At 41.6% G+C, this 14042-nt stretch overlaps 1 protein-coding gene across 1 annotated transcript; it reads left to right on the top strand.

Moving 5' to 3' along the window:
• The first annotated feature begins 2174 nt into the window (after positions 1 to 2174).
• On the top strand, positions 2175 to 13938 carry phaf1 (phagosome assembly factor 1). The gene is made up of 16 exons (XM_060060928.1): positions 2175 to 3363; positions 3705 to 3787; positions 4560 to 4643; positions 4952 to 4995; positions 5268 to 5347; positions 5839 to 5933; positions 6400 to 6464; positions 6617 to 6729; positions 6875 to 7008; positions 7135 to 7218; positions 7893 to 7975; positions 8087 to 8130; positions 8226 to 8275; positions 8574 to 8632; positions 9754 to 9826; positions 9923 to 13938. The coding sequence occupies exons 1-16, from the start codon at positions 3300 to 3302 to the stop codon at positions 10016 to 10018; spliced, it is 1251 nt and encodes a 416-aa protein (XP_059916911.1). The 5' UTR covers positions 2175 to 3299; the 3' UTR covers positions 10019 to 13938.
• The last annotated feature ends 104 nt before the right edge of the window (positions 13939 to 14042 follow it).

The following is a 14042-nucleotide window of genomic DNA, read 5'->3' as shown; positions in this document are numbered from 1 at the left end:
ATTGTTTGATTGACTTATATAGAGGCTTGATCTCCAACAACCTTTTTCTATTTTGATTTTATCTAAAGAATATATCATTTATAAAATGTTAGTGATTAGATAAAAGGTCCCCCCACCTAATAAAATCCAAGTGTGCAGTGTCACACTCCTGTGGATTATCCACCATACCTCCTGCTATTCTCTGAGACCAAAGTTCACTGTGCTGGGAAAGGAACAAGGGAAGTTGTTGTGGATGGGGTAGAGGGAGATAATGATAAAATAGTGTGTGCGTGCATGTGTGTGTGTGTGTGTGTGTGTGTGTGTGTGTGTGTGTGTGTGTGTGTGTGTGTGTGTGTGTGTGTGTGTGTGTGTGTGTGTGTGTGTGTGTGTGTGAGAGAGTGTGTGTGAGTGGGTGGGTGTGTGTATCAGCAGCCGTTTTGCCGCCACCATTGGTTAGAATCACACGCGCAGCAAAGACAATCGGCAGGACGGGATGATACGGAAGGCAAGGCTGGAACTGACGTCTACCAGAGAAGAACTTGTTTTAGTTTTTATTGCTTTTTTTTACATTTGGTGGATGCAGATCTTTGAGTGGGTTAGGGTCAATCCAAATGTCCTTTGTCTTCCAAAGGGGTTTTGTACTATGTGATCCAATCAACCATGTGCCCAAATCGTAAATTCATCCCCTCTTTATGCATGAAACCAAGCTCTCTATTGTGGTTATTGTTACGGTACCATTGTCATGTAGAAATTAAGTCAGCACACTCTTTCAAAAAATTAATTAAGTGTCGGTGATACAAGGTTTGATTTAAGAATTTCTTATTTTTGCAGTCCAAAGTTTTCATACAGTGGTGCCCTGAGGATGAGTCTGATGCATTTTCTGCATGGTTCTCTATAGAGGACTATAGAGAATACAAACAGAGAAGTTATTTTTTACGAAACCAACCAGTTTTTCATTTTAGCCTAGAAGATCTTTACTGTTTTCAATGGATCATCCAGTCGTTGCTTTGCATGGAAATGAACAAATTACCTTGCTGCAATGTCAATGTAAAATCTTGCTGCAGCACTATGGTCATGAAACATGGTTGTTTTGTCATCAGAACAATGTTTCTGTGAAATATGTTGCTGTGTTTGCCTTTTATATAATATTTCATGTGTACTCTGTGTCTTTGTTGTTCTTTATGCCGCTTTGTTTTGTATTAGTTGTAGCAACGGTAGCTTTTGTATATTTGAGATTAGTATCAAATAGTAATGTATGCTCAGTAGGTTTTAGGACATGAGGCTTTTAATGTTATTTTATTTCGTTTCATTTTCCTGTATAATTTTGGGCAGGAGTTTTATGATGACTCAACCCCTTTTATTGCAGAATCAGTTTTATATTGTTCAACTCTGAGTTGATTTCTTTCTTTGAATTCAGTGCATACAGCTATTGTATTATAATGATTGTGTCTAAGAATAACTTTTTTTGATGAACAGAGACTTTCTTTTATGTCCTTGTGATCCCTCATTAAGATTTTTAAAACAGTTTATTTGCTGTTTTCGAAATCATCCTGAAGGATCTTCAGCGCTCTGAAAATGTTCATGGTGAAACCAAAGAAACAATGTCATCCTTAATCCAAACATAAACATGCACATATATTAAAGAAATCAGCTGTTCAAATATGTGATTCAAGTGATATGACGTTTCTCAATAGGTGGCTGGGCAGCTCATTAACCAAGCATGTTTAAACGTGCTAGGGAATTAACCTGCCAAGAGGCATGCGTTGCTGATGAATGCAGGAGAAGGAGGAAGGATGTATGAGGGGTTGGGCCGAGGGGCAGGTGGTCGAAGTCCTCAACACCCAACGAGGTGAAGATGGAGGGTTAAAGTGTGGTGAAAGTGGAGGAAGGTTTAGGAATCATGGTCAATCCTGGTGATAGGGGGACAGTTAAGGAACAACCTATATACCCAGGGTTGCAGATGCAGTGAAAAAATACTCTAAATAGCCGAGAGCTTTATACATTTCTTATTTCTAAAAGAAATGTATTAGGCTGTCAGGTTCATAACTATATTGAGTCATTATGTACAACAAAAGACTAAACGGACTGTTCTCGACCGAATTAAACATTCCGTCTATATTATGAACTGACCCAATCATTGGTGTAAATGTGAGCTACAAGTGATAGACAAAAACAACGATGACGTCATCACGTCAACTTGCGTCTAACACAGGAAGTTGAACTATCAGCTGATACAGCTGGCTGTTGTCGAGGCTTGAAGTTACCATCGGCAAACACTTAGTTGCTGCTTTCTGATATTCAATTTGAAGGCATATTAAAATCAGGAAAGAAAGACAGCGGTGCTGATAATCTTCTGAGTAACAAGTTTCGCGTCGCCTATATTTAAGACAATTAGCACCAGCTGTAGAGCTAGCTCAAGAGCTTGACTGCAGTGGGAGGAATACATGAGACCGCTAACACATTGTAGCTAAGCCTGATTTCTTTGTTTTGGCGTGGTCACATTGAAGCGCAACGTTCTTGTTGTGTTATACGATTGCCGGGTAACAGTTGTAGATATACACGTGTCTATTTATATTTGTACTTTATTTACTGAATGGTGGGGTTGCTGTTTCCACCAGTCACGTTAGCAGTAGGGTCCAGTTTGTTGACAAGTTGCATGCTGTCGTAACCAGAGAGAGGACACATAACGACATGCATAACATTTAATGCCGAGGCGGGGATTGCTGTAAGACTATTTATGTTTTAATGATCAGTATTCGTTTTCTGTCGTATTGCTATCGGCTATTCCTATTGGAACAAAAGGGGAATGAAACAAGTTACAGGTAGTTAAATAACTACAGAAGAACCGAGGCTGGACAATCTGCTTCGGATCGATTAGAAAGTTGACAGGCAATAGGTCATCGGAAAGCCTGTTGGCTTTGTATGTTAGCTGCCCACTTGGCTGATGTGTTTATGTGCACACCGTGTGCCCTGGCTCTTGTGATTCACCAGTACATCGTGATATATCAACTTGAACCGTCGTTTTGTTTCACACCCTAATGTGTGGTTGGGATTTTTTTTCTCTCTAATTTTGGACACAAGTCTGGCCTGTTGACAAGCTAGCGTTTTTTTATTGATGTGCAGTAAGAGTAGTGGTTTTAACCCTATGAATTAGAACAAATAAGGAATAGGAGAAATCGGACGTATCCATCTATTAAGGCAGCCATCCATTTTTGGAGATAGTCTTAAGGATTTAAGCCGAAGACGGTAAAAAAAAGAGCGAGGACCCCCAAAGGGTCACATTGTCTCTTTAGAGGGGAGCTGTACCTTACTACTTGCCAATGCTGGATCTGGAAGTAGTGCCTGAGAGATCGCTAGGAAATGAACAATGGGAATTTGCTTTAGGTGAGTAATAAAGCAATCTTTACTAGTAGATGTTTGTGAATATGTGTACATTGTTGTGTATAATGTCTTGTTCAGTCTTTTAAATTACCATGTCAACATATTTAACAAAAATTATATTAAATATGTATAATGAATATAGGCCTGGTCACTATTCAAAGTCGATAATATTCATATATTATTTCTACATTACACTGATATATTATATCATAAAAATTGTATTGTAGATCTAATTTCAGAATACAGTTTTCCTGTGCCTCGCTTTCTCTGCTTTACCTGTTCTTAGCCTGATGTGTGTGGGCTTGGAATATACTTTCCATCCTTATTGTTGTGTGTGTTCTCAGGGATGCCCCTGGCTCAGGCCATTTCCATTCTTCAGAAACACTGCCGCATCATCAAGAATGTCCAGGTGCTATACAGCGAACAGGTGCCTTTCTCCTAGTCTTCCTCCTAGTTTTATACTCTCCTTTCCCCAAATAAAAATAAGTAGTACACATTAATTAAGACATTGCTTATAGAATAATGTGGAATGTTGCCTCACAAATTAAGTACTAGGTAAAGGTTGTCTGAAATACATTTCGTTAACATTTGTACACGTAGTGTAAAGGTTGTACGTTGAATACTAAGTTGTAGGTAAACCGTGGGTCTCTACTTCGTTGCTGTCATTTTTGGTCCTGATCGTTTTTTCTGACCGTTGTCAAAAGCTTGTTCAGTGACATCTGGTGAGCTTTGTAATGGAATAGTGATGATGAACCTCCTCAACTAGTCCATCATAAATGAAAAGGAAAATGTAGCAGGAAGGACTAAGCAGGACGTCTAACACCCTGTTGGGAAGTCACATTTTTGGATAGGGGTCATTGACTTATGACAGAGAGCTCTTGACTACGCCGTTGACGTCGAGACAAATGCTGAACCCACAGCAGCTAGTTGACAAAGTAGTGCAATCTGGCCTTGACTCCAAGAATATTTGCATAACACCTGGATTCCTGATTGCGCCAAATCTGCCAAAGCAACTAGTATTTCTTGATGAGATTCTAGAGCTTTTATGACCTACTATTATTCATCGTTAACTCTGGTGTTCAAGAAGACAGAACAAACGCTGATTCGTTTTTCTACTTGTCTCTATGTCGCCATTCTCAGCTTTATCCAAAGAATGCCATGTCTATCTGTATCTCATGTTTATATTCCCCTTCCCACAGACACCACTCAGTCACGACCTCATATTGAACTTGACTCAGGATGGAATTAAACTACTGTTTGACGCAGCCAACCAGAGACTCAAGGTAACCAGAACAGAGATCCCATGGACTCCTGTAAATGATCACATGATCAGTGTAGTGCCAGTGATGGGAAAAAAATTGTTTATATCTGAAGGCATTCTGTGCAATCAGTCCTCACGTGATATTAACTCTGCTGTAATAGAAACCTCTGCTGTTAGCAGTTTGGGTGATAAGGCAATAGTGCGTGTGTGGATTTTTATGTTAAACAGGATTGGAATATCGGATTAGAGTTGTGTGAAAACGGGTGCGTGTGCAATACCCATTCCCAACAGGGGCCTTAACACCGTTATTGTGCGTTTTTGTCTCAACAGGTGATTGAAGTCTATGACCTCATCAAAGTGAAGCTGAAGTACTGGTGAGTAATGGTGTGAAGATTTTGGATCATAGAACCGTAGGTCTCAACCTAAACTGTCCCTGCTGGAATGGAAACAAATATTCTGTACTGGATTATTCTCTCCAGACGTATTTTTGTTAAATGGTCATTCCTCCCCAAGCCATAGCCCCCTAGAATGCATCGAGAGCAATTTGGATTTCATAATTAATATGCTCAATGGGATGGTGTATATTGAAGTATGTGATGATGTCATTGATTTAATAAAACAATTCTGCATGTTTGTGTTGTTTCAGTGGGGTCCATTTCAATTCTCAGGCCATTGCCCCCACAATAGAGCAAATAGATCAGTCGTTTGGAGCTACGCACCCTGGAGGTAACTCAAACACACATGCGCCAACTAACTATCTGTACAATTCTGTAATGTATGTTAAATAAAGATGAACATGCATAAGATTTACTGTGTAGGACCTTAGTCTCAGCACTATTATTTTCAGATGGTATACCGTTTTCTCTAGTGGGAATAGTAGGCTAGTATGGTTAAAAAAAATAATGGACTACATCCAGCCAACTTGCATTCTTCCAGGCTAGCTACAAGCCATTCATTCATTGGCCAAGAAAACCAACCAAATGACTGTAGGAGGGTTTCAATCATGTGATCTTTTTGGTCTACCTGACCAAAAAAATTAAGAATATCCAAGCAACAATCAAGTTATTATTCTTATTATATCCTTCCTATCTGGTATTGTTTCGTTGTCTTAATATTTTATTGTCGGACAACCATTTGTGTTGAAGAGTTTAGTTTGAAAGCACAGACATGGAAAATGCTCATTTTTAAATAAAGCATGATATTTTCGTGTTTTCCAGTTTACAATTCCGCAGAGCAATTGTTTCATCTAAACTTCCGAGGTCTGTCCTTCTCTTTCCAACTGGACTCCTGGAATGAAGCCCCCAAGTATGAGGTGAGGACGTGTATTATCTCTTCTGGGTGCTTGGAGCACGAATGTGTCTCCTGTAATGCATAACTACTTGTATGTGTATATCAGAATTTGACAGCTGTGGAATAATTTGTTTAATGAATGCGGCTGAATAGAACAGAACATAATTCATGCAAAAAAAAAAAAATGCCTTGTACCCTGTAGCACCTGCTGCTATTATTTAATTTCCACTTATATTATATTATATTGACACAATGATCAACCTGATGATACCAGTATTGCAGAAACAATGTATCCCGATTTTGAATCTGAATCTCAGTTAATCTATTTTTTTCTAACAATTAATTTATCTACTCAATTGTGTCAGCACTCTTTCTCAAAAGTATGATTAATGAAGAATAAGGAGTAAGCATGGGCCTTACGAGGTGTGTAGGACTCCATTCCAATCAGTATTACTAGTTGTTTTACCCTGGGCTTCACCTCCTATTAGATTCCACATGGGGCCATGGTCAAGAGGATGCATATCTACACTGGCAACAACCTGCAAGACACAAGGTCATACACACACACACATACGCGCACACGCGCACACACAGACATTGACAAAGTGCAAATGTACAAAGTTACGAAAAAACCAATATCCTCTCACTTCAGCACACTTAAAGTTTCACTTTGCTCACAGCTCTTATGTTTTTTACTTTCCTCAGGGCTCCACTGATGCCGCTGGCGTGTTTCCTTGGTAACGTGTATGCTGAATATGTGGATGTCTTGAGGGACGGGGCTGGACCCCTGGGGCTTAGACTGCGCCTCCTCACGGCAGGTAACGTGTGTTATTAAAAAAATGCCACAGTTCTACCCAGAATGTGTTTTAAATTCCTTGGTTTGAGTTTTGCCTTGGAGGTGGATTGAGTATCCCTGATGGTCATCTTGTGGTCCCCTCTCTCGCCCCCCCTGCTGGGTGGCAGGCAGCGCCCCTGGGCTGATGGCAGACGCCAAGGTCAGGTCTGTGGAGAGGAAGATCTTCTTTGGTGACTCCTGTCAGGACGTGATGGGCGCTCTCGGCTCGCCAAACAAAGTCTTCTACAAGTCTGAGGATAAGGTAGTGATCCCTCTGACCTGCCCCATGTCGTCTTACGGCTGCACATCACAGTCGTATGTAACAATGCACTCAATCTGGGACTAAATCAGTCTTGGTTAGCATAACTTTGATATCATTGTGTTTCAGATGAAGATCCACTCCCCCTCGCCCCACAAGCAGGTTCCTTCCAAATGCAACGACTACTTCTTCAACTACTTCCCCCTCGGAGTGGTATGTACCGCCAGACCCTGGGCGCACCGTCACGTGCACTTTTAGGCGTGTTATTGTGTGCACGGTGCGCAATGGTTCACGGCACCAGGCTTCGCGTGTGCGTCTGGGACACTGACAAGGAAGCGACTTCCTGAAACCAGCTCGTCTGGTTCCGTTTGCTTTTCTTCTCGTGCAGACCCTAACAGCTGTTATGTTACTGTTATGAATGTTATAATAGGCACTGTTGCATGTGTAATCCGCCGTAGCGTTACGCTATATGTGTCCGGGAAGCCTGACCCTTACTCGGACGTGGACGTTAAATGGATCGCTGCCCAGACGGAGCTTCACCATACACCCCCCCCCACCATACACACCTCACAACCCTCTCCGCCGCTGCCCCTTGGTCGTGACGTCAGACTACCTTGGAAAAGCTTAGTCTGATGTCATGAAAAGAACGCCGCCTGTGTTCGCAGCAGAGTGGACCGTTCACATGGTGTTTTGGGGGAGAATGTTAAAAACATGGGATTTGACCCCTTTTCTCTCTAAATCTGGGAATTATTTCATTTTTTTTGGGTTCACTCGCTGTTCAATCTCCCAGCCCAAATCTTCCCTCTCTTTGGAAGATGACATTGGTGTAGTCCGTTCCCATATTCACCATCCAGACCCACAGTGATGTGGGATGTTTTGTTTTCCAGGATATCTTATTTGACTCCACCACTCATCTGGTGAAGAAGTTTGTTCTGCACACCAACTTCCCTGGACATTACAACTTCAACATGTAAGGCTGAAGGCATTTTTCTATATTATTATTCCCCTGATATTTATCTTATGGTTATGTTTTTCTGTGATTATTTTTGGATTAAACTGGAATGTTAATTTTCCTTCTCAGATATCATCGATGTGACTTTAGAATTCCACTCGTCATCAAAAAAGGTATGCGTGGCTGTCCTGAGCAGTGACATATGAGTTAGTATCAGTACCCCCCGCCCTTGCCTCGTTTAACGCGTGTTGCTTCTGGCTCGTCACAGGAGGAGCTGACTCTCAGCCAGAGGACTGCACGTTGACCACATACAGCAAGGTCAGATACGTATGGAATGGATGGTCATGACACGGCACAAAGCTGTTTCATCAGATTAAAGTGGGAACTGCTTATAGTAGCTTGACTTATTGTAACGCTATTGGGATTTTGAGAAAGCGTCATTGCATTTAGCACGTAATTACATATTTATGTGCTTGCCGTCTCACTTGACAATTTCAACATGACGCAACAGAAATGAAAACAGCACTCTGTTTTTATAGTATTCACACATGGCGCTGTCAATTTATTGCAAAAAAGTAATTCTAATATAACAGTATAAAATATATTTTTATGTTAGTGGGATCAGATCCAGGAGCTACTAGGACACCCCATGGAGAAACCCGTGGTCTTACACAGGTAGGTACACACACACACACGCACACACAGAAGAGCGATCACTATGCAGAGCTGCTTCCCCATTAAACAGCTTTTTTATGACTCATCAACATCTGGAATCTCAATGATGGGGAGCCTAATGCCACGCATGAACTAAAATATAAGCTGACATCACATTTTTATAATGGCAACTGTATTTTAACACCATTAGTCATCCATCAGTCAAACCTCTTAAGACCATGAGGGTAGATGTTAACTTTGTAGCCTTTCAAGCTCTTCTTAAGACTGAGAGGTTTGTAATGCACGTAATGCCAACAGCTGTGTTTAAAGAACCAGTGAACCCGATGCTTCAGAGGGCATTCAAACACAATGTGACTTAAAAAAATTGTTTTAGACTGAGTTTTGAGAAAGAGCGGGGCGTGTTATCCCCATGGTTACGACCCACGCCAGTACCATCGTTGTGTGACTGTTATGAGCGTCACAATCCGTGAGGTTGTATATGTAATGTGCAACACACCGTAGTGTTATATTATATGTGTCCGGGAAGCCTTTCCCTCATACGCGTCACGCGGGTGTTAAATAAATCGCTGCTCAGACCCTATCCACACACACACACACACACACACACACACACACACACACACACACACACACACACACACACACACACACACACACACACACACACACACACACACACACACACACACACACACACACACACACACACACACACACACACACACACAGTCGCGTTATACAATAAGTGTCCAAAAAGCTCACAACTTTCTGACAGCACAAACCGCGTTGCGGGTTCCCCTTGGTCGTGACGTCAGACTACCTCAGAAAAGGTTGTTGTGACGTCAGACTACCTCAGAAAAGGAAGTCTGACATCACAAAAATAATGCCACCTTTGTCCGCAGCAGAGACCATTGTCTTGGGAAGAATGGAAAAAAAACATTGTATTTTACCCCTTTTTTCTCTAAGTTAGGGACTTATTACGGTAACGGTGATAAAATAGCATAGATTTCTATGTTGATTATCATATATAATGTCCTACAGACCTAATATGACAATAGTCTTCCTTCAGACAAAAAACTTGAATGTGTAGTGATCTCATCAAGAGTGCGTTCGATTGGCAGGTCGTCTTCAGCCAATAACACCAACCCCTTTGGATCCACCTTCTGCTTTGGACTACAGAGGATGATCTTTGAGGTCAGTGTCCCCTGTGCTCGGCCATATTAATCAAGCGTCACCCTCACAACACTGGGATGTTGAAGCCCATCTCTCTCCCACTCTCCCCTCCCTCAGGTGATGCAGAACAACCACATAGCCTCGGTGACCCTCTATGGCGCTCCCCGGACCGCCCACCAGGCCCGGGCCGTGCCCGGCAGCAGCACCCACTGAGCGGCTCCCGTTTGCCACTGGTTCCAGATAAGGATCGATCCCATCGGAGCCCAGAACCCTGGAGAGCACTTTGCCCCGGGTAAAGTCAACCGTTGCGATCCATCGCTGCAATCGCATTCACTCGCCTGATCTACGACTACCAGTACTTCCAGTCAGTCACAAATCTACCATCAAATACCCAGCATCTACATCAAACAGTGCCCTGCCAATATATAGAAACTGCATTATTTCAATACGTGTGTGCCACCTCAAGACCCCACTTATGTTCTCCAAGAGACAAAACACACGCTGCCCTTTTCAACACTTTGGCAGTCGAGGTTTGCCCCCCCCCCCCCCCCCGAGCATGGAGCCCACTGTGCAGAACGTTAGAAACAGGATGTAGGCCTTATGATGGGGTCTTGCGTGTAGAGAAAAACTAAAAAAAAAAAAAAGCAGAAACCATTTGAATGGATTGAACTTCAGACAGGACCCTCCTCTGACCAGAACCCTGGTCTTTAGCCGTCTCGATACATCTTGTATGTTAGATTCATTGGGCACTATCATATGTGGAGATCCTGGGATTTGGATAGCAGCCAACAGGAAGTGGGACTCCACCACACAGTGTCCTCTGCCCGACCAGAATCACTGTCTTGTGGCCATCCCCAGTGGATTTAACATCAGCACCCTTGAAGTTGGATACTTGCTCTCAATCTACCACAGCAACCACGTCCAGACGTGATAAGAAAAAAAACCTGCGCCTGGCCAAGGAGACTAGTTTTATATGTGCAAGATAAACAGGCTGTGCAAAGGAATTGAACACAGCTGTCCTGCAAGATAAGAAACCTCAGAAAACACAGGCTACGCCCTGAAATAGTGGCCGTTCCGTGGCCGATGTCTTTAACCCCAACCCGAAGCTGAAAAAGTTAGAGAGGGGTGAGCAGGGAAAAAAAGATTCTGGAACAGGACCGCCCCGAACCCTCTTACCCAACCCTCTGGCTATATTCCCGCTTGCTCTCACAAACACATTTTTATTCACAGGTATCATAATCATGGTACACAAATATTATTGTCCATGCTCAAACGCAAACAGGCCCAGAAAATTTGAATGAGAATTTGCATGCATTTCGTTTTTTGAACGGAAATTCACATCCCACTTTTATTGTCCTTTATTTATTTTGCTAGAATGTCGGCTCATGCTGCAAACAATATGCATGCACACACACGCACATAAACGCAATAATGCATGGTAACATGCTGGTTATGTGGGTTTACCAGAAATTGCATGAACTTGGTACATGGTTTGCAAATGACAGGGTCAAAGACAATAAGCACAAATTGGTCACATCTCTTTTTAGTTTTAACTGCATGCTTGAAGAAGCCACTGCCAGAGCTTCTCTATTCCCCTTTTGCTCTTTATGTTCTCACGTATTCTCCTCTCTCCAGTTACATATAGTTCTATCCGTTACTGTTTCACCGTACGGTCTGCCATCCTTTGGGTTTTATTAGTGTTCCCTAGCAGTTAGAATGGCGAGCGACTCTGTTTGGTTGTTGTTACGTTTCATTCTCATGCAGAAACTCTCGCGTTCTCCCACTGTGCACACATCAATCCGACCTGTGTTATTCATCTTCACTCAGAAATAGTTACCCAATTCATTTCCAATGGCATGTTAATTTTTGGAATTGCCAAACATCCTAGATGAATTTACCTGGTCATACTTAAACATAGTGTTTAATCTCCTGCCATCCATTGCAGTATTAGCAACATGTCTTATATACCCCTATTGTTGTACTCAAACAGCCGTCTTTGTATAAAATGCACTTTCAAACCGTTTCTGGGAAATTGAGGTCAATCACAATCCCATACAAAATTTAACTGCAGAATGTGACCACAGTATTTAAGTACATGGAATTGATTAAATGATTTGTACCATTTTCACTGAATCCATGTTCCTTTGGTTGTTAGCTAAAGCAAGCCCTGTATGAGTGCGTCTCTGTCAATCCAATAGTTACCTCAGGGCCCACGGGCATGCACTCGTATGCAACGTTCACATCTTTTCTCGAATAAAACATCTCTCTAGGATATGCTTTGACCTGTTTCACGAGACATTTGTTTTTTCCAAAATTAATTATGTAATTATTGCAGCAGTAGCTATAATTATATGAATTAATAACCGGTAAATAGTAAACACTCAGCGTCCCAGAGGTTTGTCAACTGCACACGATTAGAATGTGAAAGGCATTGTGATTTTTGAATTCTCATAATCCAGCAAACAAATATTATTCCACCTACGGCCAGGACATATATTTAGATTCAAAATCATTTCACTATGCCTGTGACATGACACAACCCCATACTACTACTTATAGTCACATGACCTAACTCGTGATCTCAGGGCAGTGCCCCTGTCCTGAGAATATATTTTGTCCAGGGGCCCTGGTCGGGCCCTTTTGGAGACTGGCCCGCCGCCCAACTCTAGGGACAAACGTCACAAGGCATTAGGAACAAATATCTTGGGCTAGCGCCTTTGGCTTTCATATTTCCATGTCAGCATGAATGAGGTCTGGATTTCTTCAAATGTTCCCTTCTATTTGCTTTTGTGCAATGAACATCAAGAAGATATGTTAGCTATCTAAATATGTAAATAACGCTTAACATTGTGCCTCATATCCTACCAGGCCAGTCTTTAACTACCTTCCTTTGTCCTTCCTCCGTCCTTGTATATATATACATTTCGTGAATGCATTTGAACTGCATTATGTGTATGTGTGTGTGTGTGTTTTGTGTGTGTGTAATGGAGCATAATGAGAAGTGAGGGACACCCTTGTTTCCCACTGGATTAAACTATCCATAGTTTCTTGTGGTTAGGTCTATACAACAAACGCTCCCATGCTCTTATTTCCTATTACTCCTGAGCTTGTTGGCCTGTCCATTGAAATGCATAACATGGAGATGTCTCGGATGGCTAAGTCATTGTATAATGTATGTAAACTATGTAATGCTTGTTAAGCTTGGACAATAATGTCGATTAACTAGTTTATCTGGGAGGTCATCTTTGCCTTGTTGATGGTACATTTAAGTTCAATGATGCTTTTGGATTCATTCATCACGAGTAAGAGAAAAATGGGACTGAATTGGTTCAAAAGATGTGGTGTTTATTTTCTCACTAGACCGATTCTTATGTCTGTTTTCTATTTGTTGAAGACCAGCCCTGCGTAGATTTGTGCTGTGGGTGCTGTGGGAAGAAACTGAACATATCCAAGTACACCACAAGTACAAGTGGACAGTGTATTCTCAGGTGAACATAGCAGACCTTCCATCCTATTTCGTTTTGAAAGCTAAAGGAACACTTGACTGAAAACCTAAATCCATATCTTGAGGTCTTTGAGGCCACTTTCTCTTTTCCCACTGGAGATACTTAATGGATGAACGATTGATGATCATCGTTATTTCATATGAACAATTAATGTTCTGTGTAAACGATAATCTTAGTATAGAACTATGTATTGTCTTTGTATTTTGTATTCTATATTATACATATATGTATATCGCCCTTGTTTCCCTCAAAATATTTTCTTTGGTGAATTTCAGAACATTATATTCCATCCCTGGAAATGGGCCGGGGGCTGATTTGGGGATCAATGCAATGTAGTATTTTTACATTTTCACTATAAGATGTATGAGGCTAATCTGATTAATCAGAGAAAAAGACAACAAACATACCATTAAGGGCCAACCAAGTTTAGCGCCACTGTTACTTTGCTTAGCTTGAATGCTTCCGGGAAACGCTATCATTACAGTTCAGTTCCTCTGTTAGGAGTGTGGCATTTTGACTTTCTTGGATCAACAGCTCATTATGCATTATGTTTGTAACATCTAAATTCAGTTTCTATCTGTACAACCGGAATAATAAAAGTAAATAAATGGATGTGAAAAAGTGCAAGGTGTTATTTCCCGTTGATGGATCCATATGAACGCCACTACACAGGGCTGGGATAAACACATCAAATTCTACAGGTACCGATTACAAATTGGACAATTACATTA

Source organism: Gadus macrocephalus, chromosome 9 (assembly GCF_031168955.1).
Source record: "Gadus macrocephalus chromosome 9, ASM3116895v1".
Classification (NCBI taxonomy): Eukaryota; Metazoa; Chordata; class Actinopteri; order Gadiformes; family Gadidae; genus Gadus; species Gadus macrocephalus.
The sequence above is the reverse complement of the archived record's forward strand: the minus strand, read 5'-3'. Positions and strand labels throughout refer to the sequence as shown.